Consider the following 15,600-nt stretch of genomic DNA (forward strand, 5'->3'; position numbering starts at 1 on the left):
AAGAAGGTTTTTTCTCCCTACAAAATACTTACCTCACCGGCTTGTCATAATAGCTAGCACAGACAGATATAAGTGTTTTTCGCCTAGTCATTGACAGCGTTTGCTTCTTCCCCATGGTTTTCATTTTTATTAAATTCAGTGTTCACCAGAAGAGAAAAAAGATTAGAAAAAACAAAAGGGAGAATAGTGAATACAGACTAGATTGCAGGAAAGATAAATCAAACATCCCATTATTTCACGGTTGGAAACAATTCAACAATCCTGGCGGAATTTCAATTAGAAATTGCATTTCATAAATTCACAACTAATTCCACCCCGTTGAGAATCATTCTACCATTATAATCACTTTTGATCAACATTATTGTAAGCCATAACTAAAGATTTAACTCACAAAAGCGAGCAATCGAGTCACCTATTTGACAACATGATAAAACAAAAATTATGGCAGTTACAAACAAGTTGAAATCCAACCACCAAGTTGAGACCTCTTCAATACATAGCCAGCTCCAGAAGATGTTTTTACCACTCTTGATCTGCAGTCACCGTGGAAATTATCTTGTGGTCTTTGGTGAAAGTACAACACTTCTTTTTTCTTCTCTACACTCTCTCAGACGGCTTGTCTGTTGCTGTCTTTATCTTTTCGATCTTCGAAAAAAGACTTTGATGCTTCGTATGTAGACCAGCAGATTGCAGCAGCAGGGGCATGGAAAAGCATCCTGGGTTTCCATCCCCTCATCAGACCAGAATATCCTTCCTTCCTTACTATGGATTTTATGACGCCACCAATGGAGTTGTTTACATATCTATCACATCCACAGACACCCTGTGAACTCAATTAACAAAGAAACAGTAATGAGATGATTGTCCAAACAGAGGCAAGAAACCTGAGCCAGGAAAGAGTAAGCGGGGTACTCTAATTGAAAATTGAGACAAAATTAACACAATTTTAACATAAGATAGAGAGAGGAAAAATAAGAAGAAAAAAAAAGGAACTACCCATAGAAATCAAAGAAAAAGTAAGCACAAGACTAAATTAACCCAGACGATCAACTCACTCAACCAAGCTCCTGAATCCCTAGTTCACACCCACCACTCCCCAGAAAGGGAAAGGAGAGGATATCATAACCCTCCAAATTCAAATACTAGTAGCTGGCGTAGATGTCAAAATTATGGTTTCAAGGTAGGCTTGTGTTGTCCTAGTAGGAAAAGATTGCAGTGCTCCACAAGGTACTCTGATGCAGTACTGATGAAGAGGATGATCTGAATCCTACCTGCATATGGTTTAATACAAATTCCCATCCTTGCTTAGAAGTGAGTTGGTCATGGGATATCTCAGGGAGGGATGAAGTCCCAATAATTATTCAAGTTATCTTTGTTCTTCTCCAGTTTGTTTTATGGCAATTTCTTTGAGTCTTAATCGATGTTGAAGTCCATTATGGCTGGCCAAAAGACCTATCTAATTAATTCTAATTTTGGTTTTCAGTTTTCGTTTTGGGAGTAGACATCAAGCGATCCCAGTTAGTTTTTGATCAGCTCCTATGGAGAGTTATGACAAGAAGTAAGGCCAAAGCCAAACACGACAAAGAAATGAAAGACTATCAGTTTTCAACTGTAGTTTGCTGTGAATTCTCAGGGTATTCTTAGGGGATTGCAGGGTGGGTTCCTGCCATGTTATCTTCTTTTACATACATATATTCTTACCGTTTAGTTGTCAATTCTATCAAAGCTAAGAAACTTAGTAGCTAAATAAAAATCTACTTCCAACTCTATTTACTGTGTCTTAGAATAATTAGGGGTACTTTCATGAGTCAAATTAGGAATTTAACATGGTCAACATATATGTAAAACATCTCCCTTCAACTAGAGATAATTTATATAAAGAATATGGATACTTTCTAAGAGTTTTGGTGATGGAGCAAACATGATTCCTTCTTTCTTCCTCCTCCCAAGGTTGATTGATCCTCCCTTCCCACCTCTTTTATCAATCTGATTTCTTTGCTTAACAGTGCAGTAGCAGCCCTTTCTGATAATTAGTGTACCTAGCTTCCTTCATCTTCCTCTTTTCAAATACTGAAACCCAAACCATAACTTACTGTCAATTCAATTCCAGCACACTTTCCAGCATTAAAATTTAACGAGACCTTTACCTATAGACTCCCCTACATCAATTAACCAAACTTTACCATCTACGCTTATCCCAAATTAGACCAAAAAATTCCATTCCTGACCTACCCAAACTTGCTAGCTCATAGCAGATTCTGGTTACTGTTTTCAAGTTTTATTGCAAGTTCCTAGTTATCATTACCAATAAAGCAACCTTATCTGTCCACAGAGGTTCCTATCATGAATGAGAATATTTCTTTTGTGCAAAGTACTATTGCCCTATTGTGTAAATGAAGGTCAGAGAAGCCTGGCTAGTGAGACAAACCCCCAGGGCTGACCCCTTATCTTCTTATCTTATCTCCCTTTCTTTGCAATCAAATTTTCTTGTAATGCAACAAGCTGTAGGTCTAAACAACAGCTGTTGGTGCTGTGAAGACCCAATTGAAGGCTACGAATAATCTCCAGATTCAACCATGTCTCCTGCTGTTGTTAGCCATTAATTGAAGACCCCTGCAGCTCCCGCAATTTGCACTTGCTCCAACATCTGATTCTCTGAATCCCATAACTCCACTACCATCCACCAGAACCTGTTGGGATTTCAAGAGCCAAGAGCCAAATCAACACCAGCCCTCCATTAAATCTCAACTTCCACCCAGTCCACTGACTGGATTATCAAATATTTTTTACCTTCTATTTTGGTGTTTTAAGTCTGGTTTGCTCCTATAATTGATGATCTGTCGCAACAATCAACAATCGTATTGGAAAGCGGTTCTTAGCTGAATCTCTTCCACATTAAATCCTCTGATAAAATTGGAGGACACTTTTGTTACTTAGAGACTAAAATACAAAGGATATTACGTTTCCTCTTTGGACGTTTCCTCTTTGGAGATCAACTTAAAATAACAGTAGACAGAAGGACTGAAATGAATAAAATGGCGAGGGACAAATCTGGAAATAACTACCAAGATGCTATACTATAATAGAAGGGAAAAGGGAAAAGGCTATCATCTTCTACTTTTTGGCAGTCACAGCTATTTTATAAACCAGAACCACAGCAATGTGAAGGTTTTGAGACAATTCAGGTCTCCAATCTAGCTCCAAATACTACAATCTAACTTTGAGTCATTTTGTAATCCTTGTACCTTTGATTTCAGATCATAGCAACAACACCAGATAAGTATCAGAACAAAAATCACTCCCAAAAATTGGATTGGTGGCAGAATCATATTCATCAGTCATAAGACAATTGATCCTCACAACATGCAGGTTTCAGAGACAAGTAATATAGTACTAGAACTGCCTCTTAAATACACCCATGCTGAGGTTTTAAAGAAAAAAAGGAGAGAAGGAATAACACGAGCAAAAAAAAAAGGAAGGGGGGGGGGGAGTGGGAACCACAACAACAACAACAACAATAAGCCTTGTTCCAACTAAATGGGGTCGGCTACATGGATTTTTGCCTTCCAATCAGTTCTGTTCGAGGCCATGCTAGAACATGGACTGAGGTTTTCTAATTAGAATAGGATTATGTTTCTTAATAAGTCTAGAGTTTTATTTCTATTTGTTTTATATTTCATTTTCCTACTTAGTATAGGACTTAACTAAGTTGTAACTATAAATACCCTATTGAGGTCTTGTGAATAATATTCTTTAGAGAAGCAATTCCTCACATTACAACATGGTATTAAAGCAAGGTTTTCTTTTCATCTTACGGAGGTGCTGTAGAATTTTTTTTTTTCACTATTTACGTGTTTGTTTTCTTTTCGGGTATCCTGGAAATGTATATTGGGTGATTAAGTACATGTCTAGGAAAATTTTGTCTAAGGAGTCTGGTATTTAAGCGGACCGGTTGTGTCCCTCCAGTCTTTCCTGTTGTACTTTGGTTCAACAATATACCAATTGGAGGTAACCTGAGGAGATACTTTTCACGTGAATTAATGGGAGTTATTCGTAGTCAACAACCAGTTCATGATAGAAGTAAGGGTAACTTTTGCAAATTTGAATAGTTCTAGGTACAGTTTCGTAATTTTGAAAATACCTTAGGGACTTTTTCGTAATTCTGAAAAATTCTAAGGACTTCTTTACAATTTTCAACAATTTTAGGGACTTTTTTGTAATTTCAAAATAAAATCAAGGACTTTTCTACAATTTTTAACAATTTCAGGGATTTTTTTGTACTTTTGAAAAAGTTCAAGAGCTATTTGTAAATTTGAATAATTTCTCCTTACGATGATGGCTAATCCCATATCTCCTTTATCTGGTACATCTGAAAAGTCTCCCACGTCTTCTATTCATAAGGATCGTGAGTTTTCTCCGCTTCAAATAACCAATGTGAAACTTAATGGGACAAATTATCTTAGATGGTCTCGTTCAGTTTCTCTCGCTATTGGTGCTCGTGGTCTTACTGGCCATCTTGATGGGACTTCTACAAAACCTTCCACACTTGCTCTGCAACTTTCCAAGTGGTATATAGATGAATGCTTGGTTATGGGTTTTCTCATCAACTCCATTGAATCTAGCATAGCAGCGAGTTATCTCCTCCTTCTTGATGCGGCAACTATTTGAAAAGTTACTAAAGATACATACTCCAGAGTTGGCAATGATGCACAATGCTTTGAATTTAGACGAAAAATCAATGAGTTACAGCAGAAGGACCTTCCTCTTTCTCAGTACTATAACACTCTTAGGGGATATTACCAGACTTTAGATTTCTATGGGAAGTTTACACCGAAGAATGATGAAGATGCTATTGCCTTTCAACAATGGGAAGATAAACAATGAGTTTATGATTTTTTGGCAGGATTGAAAATACAATTTGATCAAATTCATGCACAGATCCTTTCTAGAGAGCCTTTTCCTTCTCTGGCTCCAGCCTATGCCATGGTATATACCGAGGACAGTCGAATGACAACTATGGTACACACTCAAACATCTGATATATCCGCATTGGTGGCTGGTTATGGTAATAATAAATCTAGTTCTGGTAATTTTTGCCCTCCAGTAAAGTGCGAGTATTGTGGAAAAGAGCGTCATCCAAAGGACAAGTGTTGGAAGTTGCATGGACGTCCAACAAATTCCCGTGGAGGAGGTAGAAATGGAATTAAGGGCAGCAATCAAACGTCTGCAAATCAAGTCAGTTCTGACACCCTAAGTACTCCAACACATCTTTCCTCAGATGAGCTCCAGCACCTTTGCCAGTTGATGTCCAAACTTGACTCATCTTCTCTAGTACCGACTTCCAGTGCGAGTATAGCCCTGTCAATTGTTCCCTCTGTTGAACCATAATTCCCCACAGGTATTTTTGGTTGTCACAATGTCAATTTGACTTATCCCTCCTAGGTAATTGACTCTGAGGCAACCAACCATATGACAGGCTCATCTACTTTGTTTCATACTTATTCATCTGTCCCTATTGCTCAGGATGTTCGGACGGCTGATGGGTCTTTCTCCCCTATCTCCGGGAAAGGATCTATTATTTGTTCTTTTTCTCTTACCTTATCTAATGTCATGCATGTTCCTAAGTTTTCGAATAATCTTTTATCTATTAGTAACCTTACTCGTGATATAAACTGCAAAATAATTTTATTTCCTTCTCATTGTGTGTTTCAGGACCTGGAAACGGGCTTACGATTGGCAGTGATAGACAGAAAGGGGGGCTCTACTTAATGGATGGGTCCCCATCAGCTCTTTCTATGGTCTCTAGTTCCACCTCTCCTGTACTTTTTACCTTATTAGAGTGGCATAGTCGTCTTGGCCACGTTCCTTTATCTATTTTGTTCAAATTATTTCCTGATATGATTAAAAGGTGTAATTTGAATGATTTTTATTGCAAGGCATGTATTTTAGCCAAACAAACCAGGCATGTTTACCCTATTTCAGATAATCGTAGTAAAATTCCTTTTTCAGTCATTCACTCTGATGTGTGGGGTCCTTCTCGGACCGTGTCTGTATCTGGTCATAGATGGTTTGTTACCTTTATTGATGGTTGTACTAGGACCACATGGATTTACTTCACAAAAAAAGTGACGTTTTCTCGTGCTTTCAAAATTTTCATAATATGATTAGGACTCAATTTGGGGCGACAGTCAAAATCCTTCGTACAGATAATGGAACTGAGTACTTGGGTGGCGCATTCCCTTCCTACTTAGCAAACCATGGCATCATACACCAAACTAGTTGCATCAACACTCCACCTCAAAATGGGGTTGCCGAACACAAGAATAGACATCTACTTGAGGTAGCACGTTCCCTTATGTTTTCTATGCATGTGCCTCTTCGGTTTTGGGGTGAAGCCATTCTTACTGCGGCATATCTAATTAACCGAATGCCTTCCCAAGTCTTAGACCAACGCTGTCCCCTTGAGGTTCTTTTAGGGACAGCACCCTTTACAGTCTCACCAAAGGTTTTTGGATGTGTTGCTTTTGTCCGGAACCACCATGTTCATGGAAAGTTAGATCCTCGTGGGTTAAAGTGCATTTTCTTAGGTTATCCACCTACACAGAATGAGTATAAGTGTTATCATCCTAGTTCTCGTCGTTTTTTTCGTCTCTATGGATGTTGTGTTACAAGAACAAATTCCTTATTTTTCCCCTACACCTCTTCAGGGGGAGAGTTTTAGTGAAGAAGTTCCAGTGTTGATTCCTCCTTTCGATATTTCTCCTGAGATTCCTGTAGATGATCCTCCTTTGGAAGATGGAATAACCGGACAGGAACAGCCGGTGAATAATATACAGGGGGAGACTAGACCTCTGAAGACCTATCAAAAAAAGTAACAAGTGACCCCTTCTGAACCAAGCTAGTCAAAAGCTTTGGTTCCTAGCCCTGAATAATCCGTTCCTCCAAGTGAGTCTGTCTTTGACCCTTTTTATATTCTTACTTTGGACTTACCAATTGCATTAAGAAAGCAGCCTCGAACTTGCACCAAACATCCTATTTCCAATTATGTTTCATATTAGTCTCTATCTCCAAAATTTCAAAGTTTTATTTCCTCTTTGTCCTCTACTTCTATTCCTAACACTTGGCAGGAGGCATTATCTCACTCAAACTAGAAAGAAGCTATGGATGAGGAAATGCAAGCTCTGGAAAAAAACCAAACGTGGAACTTGGTGACTTTGCCCATAGGAAAGCAAATTGTTGGGTGCAGATGGGTGTTTGTAATCAAGTACAAAGTAAATGGGACTATTGAAAGGTACAAGGCAAGATTGGTGGCCAAGGGTTTCACTCAAACTTATGGCATTGACTACCAAGAGACATTTGCCCCTGATGCCAAAATGAACATAGTTCATACTATTATTTCATGTACAATTAATAAAGGGTGGAGTTTATACCAATTAGATGTGAAGAATACCTTTTTGCATGGAAAACTCTAAGAAGAGGTATATATGGATATACCCCCTGGGTATTCTAGTACAGAGACTTATAGGAAAGTGTGCAAGTTAAAGAGGGCTTTATATGGGTCGAAGCAATCTCTAAGAGCGTGGTTTGGAAGGTTCCATAAGGCAATGATATCTAATGGTTATAAGCAGAGCAATGCAGACCACACTTTGTTTATTAAAAGAGATGGTTGCCACACTACTATACTTTTAGTATATGTGGATGATATTGTGATCACAAGCAGTAGTCAGGATGAGATTTCAGCATTAAAGACTTTTTTGGGAACTGAATTTGAGATCAAAGATATGGGAAAACTAAGATATTTCCTAGGTTTAGAGTTGGCATATTCTACTACCGGTGTATTTCTATCCCAGAGGAAGTATACATTGGATCTTCTTGAGGAAACTGGAATGCTAGGATGTAAGCCTATTGAGACTCATATTGAGCCTAACCTACACTTGAAGGCAAAGGAAGGAGAACCAATTGACAAGATAAGGTATCAAAAATTAATGGGAAAGTTGATCTATCTATCTCACACTAGACCTGACATCACATTTGTAGTTAGTCTTGTTAGCCACTATATGCATGATCCCTATTCCTCCACATTTGGATGCAATATATCGGATCTTGAGATACTTGAAGACTACTCCAAGAAAAGGAATTTTAATTTCAGCTCATGGGCATTTGAAGATTGAGGCATATATAAATGCAGACTGGGCAGGATGTCCAAATGATAGGAGGTCTACCTCTGAAGAGGTCCATGGCCATGATCAGATGGTACAAGATCGTCCAGATGGACAAACTAGGATTTCTCAGCATGTGGGCCCAAAGAGAGGGTGGCGACCCCCCCAGAGCAAGTAGGCAGATAAATATCTATGCTCAAACGGAGGGGGGTTTCTAATTGATAGGATTATGTTTGAGACCAAAAATTTTTTTTTTTTTTTTTTTATATTTTTTTTTTTCATATAGAGAAGAGGAATGAGGAGGGTAAAAAAAAAATACTTTTGGGGGGTTGGGAAAAATATATATAAAAAAGGGAAATCCACCAAAAAACAACAATACCCTTCCTTTCCCTTTTGGTGGGGTTGGGTTTGGGCTTCCCTTTTTTTTTTTTTTTCTCTTGATTTGATTTTTTCTCCGCGTCGGGGGGGGGGTGTGGGGGGCGCCGGGGGGGGGGGGCGTTCCCCCTCCTCTTTTTTTTTCTTTCTTATGGCTGGGGGGCCCACTCTCCAACACACAATATTAATTTTTTTTTCTCTTTTTCTTTCTTTTTTTTTTTATCTCCCTTCTTTTCCTCTTTTTTTTTTTTTTTTTTTTTTTTTTTTTTTTTTTTTATTTCTCTACTCCACACCCCTCCTCCGCGCTTTTTGTCATTTTTTTCTCCTTTTTTTTTTTTTTTTTTTTTTATGCGCCCATCCCCTCCCCCCCCCCCCCCCCCTCTTCCTTCTTTCTTTTTTTTTTTTTTTTTTATTCTTTCTTTTTTTTTTTTTTTTCTTTTTTTTTTTTTTTTCTTTTTTTTTTTTTTTTTCCTTTTTCTCCCCCCTCTCCCCTCTACCTTTAACTAAATAAATTAAATTTTTTTTTTTTTTTTTTTTTTTTTTTTTTATTTTTTTTTTTTTTTTTTTTTTTTTTATTTTTTTTTTTTTATTTTATATAAAAAACATTTTTTTTTTTTTTATTTAGTTTTTTTTTTTTTTCCTTTTTCTTTCTTTTATTTTTTTTTTTTTTAGACATTTTGTTGGGGACAAATGCAGAACCACGAAGAAAAACACAAGCAAAACACACTCACAACCGCAATGAATTTACTGTGGTTCAGCAAGATTGCCTACGTCCACTCGAGAGAAAGGATTTCAATATTTCCGAAAACCTCACCACTCTCACACCTTACAAAATGCTACCCTTTGCTTGCACCTTAAAATTGGGTTATCCCACATAGCCTATTTATAGGGAAACCCAATACCCTAATCCCCTATGATACAATTCTACCCTTGTACAATAATTGACCCAAACCCCGTTCCAATTGCAAATACAACCAAACTATAATTATATGGATCCACAGAATACAAGACATCCAAACCCACCAATCTCCACCTTCACTTGAATTCTATAGGCCACTTTGAAAAAAACCATTTTTTATGTCTAATATCAGTCATTTGTCTCGTGTATCCGCCAGACCTTACCACATGGCCCACATCCCCTCCAAGGATGCCTTTCCTAACCGCCATTCCTAAACCAACATAATGCACACCTCCCACCTGGGGTGTCCTGTACAACTCATCCCTGCTGTACAATGTAACGTGGCTCCACCTCTCCTATTGTTGCATCCCACTCCAAAAGATCGTCACTCACCAAATATGAAGCAAAAGTCACCCGTTTCTTTCCAAATTTGCCCTCTTTCGACGCCTGAACAACTTGCAAATTTTGTTTAATTATACCCCTTGCCGGAGTTCCAACCGGAGCTCCACCTGTTTCAACGCCCTACAAGTCTGTATAGCTTACTTAACCTATGCCCTTCATACCAATCATCAACATAAATATCCTATCCATTGATCTCTGTACAAACCATAAGATCAATACCAACAAAACTAAATCTCCTTGATCTATCACTTCCATTGAGTCCAGAATGCCCAAAATCTTAGGAACACTTAACCTCGTACAAAAAAACCTTCACACAAAATCTTGTGGAAAACAATTTGTATTAAATAGAAAAACAAAATTAATTTTTTTCTTTTTGTTTTTCCCAACTAAAACCACTTTTTTTCCATAGTTTCCACATTCCACTTCTTCCACTCAATTTTCTCTCTTTTTTTCTTTTCTCACAATCTCAAACCAAATTGTCTTCTTCCTCTTTTTTCTTCTTCTTCGATCGTCTCTCATCAATGATCCGAAAAATTGAAAAACAAGTACAAACAATTCCATGGACTCTAACATCAAAGAATTGTACCTTCAATTTATTCATTGAAGCCTTCATCGTTCTCCTTGCATCGATCCTCTCCTTCCTGCATCTTCGCATGCCTCTAGCAACAATCCACTAAACCTGGCTCTAGTACCACTAGTTGGGGATGGATGCACATCCACGAAGAACACCAGCAAAACACACTCACAACCGCAAGGAATTTAACTTGGTTTGGCGAGATTGTCTATGTCCACCCCATGAGGAAAGGATTTCAAATTCCGAAAACCTCACCACTCTCAAACCTTAGAAAGTGCTACCATTTTGCTTGCACCTTATACCTGGCTTATCCCACAGATACTATTTATAGGGAAACCCCAAAATCCTAATTCCTATACAATTACTATTCTACCCCTGTGGAAGTTATTGACCCAAAACCCGTTCCAATCACAAATATAGCCAAACTAAATTATATAGATCCGCAGAATATAAGACATCCAAAACCAACACATTTCATCTTAAATAACCATATAGTATACTTTTCCCAAGGCAATTTGCAAACCAGCAACTTCCCTAGGATCCAAATGAGCTAGTACTCTAAGCTTGGGGTAAAAGCATTTACAATCTCTATAATCTTGGCCTTCTCTAATTAGATTTTCTCATGTGTCTCAATAAAAATCAAAATTTAGGTCCAGAAAAGTCTGATATATTGGTTTTGAGTAACTTATTGAATAGGAATTGAAGCTGCTTGGTTGGACGAGGCATTTAGCATGCCCATCCCATTTTTTCTCCTCTCTTTACAACATACAACATTTTCATCTTTAGTCAACCCCTTCATTCATTATTAGGGACAATACCACAGTAGTCTGCAATAGGAGACTCAACAAATGAAGCCCCAAGAGAATCTAGACAACAGGCTCAAGAAGCACTCAATATACTCAAGCACATTGGACAGGTATGTAAAATCAATAATCTGAAGTTTCAGATGTGATCAACACTTAGAGAAGCACATGAAGAATTGCACGCTACGTTCATTAACAGTCAATCACAACTCCACTAAGTTTCAATTCAATTGTGTAATCCAAAGAAGGGATTTCAACCTTTAAGAATCAATTTTTACAATTTCTTCTCAAAACTTGCAGAGAGGAGATTTCAAGAATCAAAATACGTATCAAAACATATAGTTTCCATCCTTACAGAACTCCATGTTGCATAATTCCTAGAACCACAAATAGGAACTCCTGAAAATACAGTAGCATCTTCAAAGATTTCAGGAAGCAATAGAATTTTAACCTTTACCCCAACTAGATGGGGCCAGCAAATAGATCCTACTTCACCATGCAACTTTTTCTAAAGCCATAGTTATTAACTCCAATCCACACATGTGTTTTGTCACCATATCTCCCAAATTCATTTTAGGTTAGCTCTTTGGTCTTGTAGATCCTCCAATTGGAAAGGACCCATCCTGTCCATTGATAGTGTGGATCAGCTAATCCATTGTTTTTCTCATTGGATCATCCAATGACTCCAATAGTCCAATCTAAAAAAATTCAAATTGGCATCACCCACAATTGAATTGTATCTCCTAGCACCAAACTAAAAAATCCATAAAAAAATAGATGGTTCGTTACGCAGCACATTTTGACACGTTTTACCTAATTTTGAATTAGTAATGACAATTAGAACATTAAAGCACTTCTTCTAGTGTCCCCCCACAACCACTAGATGATAAAATGGAAGTTGAATCAAACCCTACAACTTGACTGCACCCTCATGTGAACACACTGTTTAGGGAATAGCACCACATATCCAGGCTGAGAACAGGCTTTAGAAGACCTCAGAATCTCAGATATAACAACAGCAACAACAATAATATATTCTAACCTTGCGACAAACCTAATTTTACCAAACCCTAATACGGAATCATTTTTGTATCTTACCAATAATGTCCTTCCTCAATCCCAGTTGCCAGGCAGGCCTTGCAGGCATTTCAAGCAAGGTTTAAAGTATCTCACGATACCATGCGATATTAGTCGATACGCATCCATATTTAACCCAACTGATACGATACATCTCGATACATCTCTCCATTGAATTACACTAAAATACATTAGTCAGAGTGATACAATACTCGATACATCTCTTAAAATCACTTGACCGATACGATACTCGATACCGATACTTTAAACCTTGATTTCAAGGCTATCGTCAGATCTGCCAACATTTCCGAGATTTGTAAAGGTGCAAAGTTATTGGTTTTCTTTCTTTGAGTAGGAGAGTGGATTTTCTCAGGTTCTAGGTGGTCCAGCAAGCTTCCTCATAAATTATAGTGGGAAAAAAAAAAGGAATTTCATAAGATAAGGCAACTGGTGCTTGGAGGATTGAAGGTAATGAGTATAATTTCCGCACTAAAGGCATGTTAATCAACATCAGTTTGAGTGGGTCTCTCAGGTTAACTAAAAAAGAAAGAGAGAAAAGATGGGGTCTTGGGGGGTAGCAAGCTGCAGGAACTTGGGGGAAAAAATTCACTGATGTGTAGTAATACTGTGCCATCTCTTATTACAAATTTTGTTATTCATCCCAGGAGCAAAGAAAACCACAAGCACGAGTTTTCAAGTTTAGTGACATAACATGCCACAGACGGTTTAGAAGATTTAAATATGTCATAAAAGACTACCATAAGTTATAACCAAACTACAAAAAGAATGGCCAAAAGTTATAAACCAACGACAACTATGTCTGGATTGAAGGCCCTCAAGGATAATGTTAGCTTCAATATTTCCAGAAGCACATAATTTTTAAGATTGTATTACCAAGTTATCCATTATAGTCAATGAGTATCAACATGAAACATGGACATACAGATCCAAATTACTTCATTAGTATGAAGGACCAATTACCTTTTGAGCTAAATATTGCCAAACATCCCCAGGCTGAAAATTCCAAAGACATTCAGCCTTAAGAGGCATGCTTAAAATTATCACAAACCTATCACAGATCATGATACATAATTCTGTTTCAGAAAATAATTAGCTTCACAAACCAATAACTGGAGGTCACAGCAGAAAAGGGGAGGGGAGTCTCTGGTGATTTGTGTCTTAATTAGCCAATGTTGTCTGTCTGTTTTATCTTCCACTCTCCACACCCAAGGGAGAAAAAACTCTACTTCATGTAACAGGTTTCCAATCTACAATATCAAAGTACAACAAATACATTTTGCCAGGTGTGATCCTAATCCTAATGTCCAGCAACAAAAGAATCACCCACCATGTAACTAAAAAGAGGATGATTGAAGTATCACATCACGAATAACAGACTCCCCCTAAATATGCTATCTCAGGTACATCTCAATTATAGTCATACTAGCATCCAGGAGGAAAAAAGGAAGGGGACAAGCACTTGACTGGTAGAACAAAGCTGAATACATAAAAATAATATTTTTTCAGATTAGAAACTTGCAAAAATGGTAAAGTTTCATTATTCATTAACATAAAAACTACTGAGAACTGCTTCTCCACCACATGTGCGGCAAACACATTTCCACACACATAAACACTCTAGCACTAGTCTAATCCATCTTTCTCTACAATGTTAAATTTTGGGCATCTACAATCTCTACATACTTGAATTCTACTGGCAACACAACTAATCTGCCCCCATCATATTATTCCACTACTATAAAAGACTTCAATCCATTTTACACCACCCCCACCCCCTTTTTTTGGGTGGGTGGGGGTTCAGTTGAAGACTTGTTTCAAGTATACGTAGTCCTGAATTAAGATCAGTAGCGATAGAAAGAGTTGGCTTAATTATTTATGATAAAAACACAATGGTAATTGGTAGGCTGTAATAGACTTCAAATACTAGCATGAATTTGAATTATCAACAAAAGTAACCAGGACACCTAGCAAAGAAAAATAAATAATAGGCAGATAAAAAGAAGAAACTCTTGCAAGAATTAAAGGAAATTCTAACCTGACACTGCAACTGGGTCTTGACAACATCAAGGGGAGTCGTGACACCAGCAGCCAGAGCGCCAGCAGCTGCTCCTGCAGTAGCATGAACTATCAGGCGCTCATCACTGGCGTTCTCTGGCGATATCCCCGATAACGCCCGCTTGGCAGCCTCGTAGGTGGCAAAATGAACGGCAGTAAACGGGGCATTCATCACAACTGTAGTTCGATAAGAAGCATAAAACGCACCAAAACCCTCTTCCCTCATGATTCTTTTAACACAATCTAACACCCCTTTATAAGGACTATCCCTCAACTGTAATCTCTGCTTCACCACATCCATTGGAGTAAGGACGGCATCGCTGCAAACCGTAGCACACACCCCAGAAACGGCATGGGCAACAGAATTATTGGGGTCCCCACGAGAGAATAGCTCTTTACAGACCTCATAGACAGAAAAATAAACAGCGTGAGCTGGACCAGCACCAAGACCCATTGCACCGATGCCACGGTAGAGGCCAACAGGGCCTTCGAGCTTCAAAATGGATCCAAGGGCTTCTCGAAGACCAACGACCTTGGCGGGACAAGCGCCCAGGGCCTGCATACGGGTCTTGAGAGTATCGACCGGGAACATTGCCATGTGCTCAACACAGCCAGCAATGGAACCGGCGATCATGTACTGCCAGAACTCGAGTCCATCATGGGATGAAACGGTGACATCAGGGTGATGATAATCAGGGCCTTGAGGTACTGCACGGAAATCGGATTTCTTGAATTTAGGGGATGCGTCAGTGGCCATTGGGAGAGGGTATCGGACGCTTGGCAATAGCGGGAGAAAGGAGAAGTACTGATTCTTAAACGAGAGTTTGAATGATAAGGGTTCAGATATCGCTTTCGGATTGAGTTGATTTGGGTTGTCGCCATACACAATTATCTTCCGGAGGTAGAATTTCGGGCAGCGAAGATAGATAGATACAGTTGGGTCACATCTAGAAAGTGATCTACACAGAGAACCAAAGCAATGGTGGTGGACACACACACCCAAAAAATATCAGAAGAGACAAAGTGCAGAAGAAGAGATTAACAGGGGTGAAGATTATAGATGCAGGTAACAGAAGCTAGGGTTTCTTTCCAATAATGCTGGACTATTATTCTTCTCTTCTGGCTGGCGCAGACGCGAAGTAGATCCGTTTATCCCAGTTTCCAACCTTCCATGGAGACCGTCGAAGAAGTCTAATTGCCGACTGGTCAAGATATCTACAGTAAAAAAGAAATTAA

At 38.5% G+C, this 15,600-nt stretch overlaps 1 protein-coding gene across 1 annotated transcript; it reads right to left on the reverse strand.

Annotated features, from left to right (window-relative positions):
- Window positions 1-39: 39 nt before the first annotated feature.
- LOC149027516 (uncharacterized) lies at window positions 40-15,584 on the reverse strand. Its single transcript, XM_089163344.1, has 2 exons — window positions 14,345-15,584; window positions 40-823 (listed from the first exon to the last, which is right to left on the reverse strand). The coding sequence occupies exons 1-2, from the start codon at window positions 15,119-15,121 to the stop codon at window positions 608-610; spliced, it is 993 nt and encodes a 330-aa protein (XP_089019470.1). The 5' UTR covers window positions 15,122-15,584; the 3' UTR covers window positions 40-607.
- Window positions 15,585-15,600: the final 16 nt, after the last annotated feature.

Source organism: Hakea prostrata, chromosome 1 (genome assembly GCF_041222555.1).
Source record: "Hakea prostrata isolate BN-2017 chromosome 1, UWA_Hpros_2, whole genome shotgun sequence".
In the NCBI taxonomy this organism is placed as follows: domain Eukaryota; kingdom Viridiplantae; phylum Streptophyta; class Magnoliopsida; order Proteales; family Proteaceae; genus Hakea; species Hakea prostrata.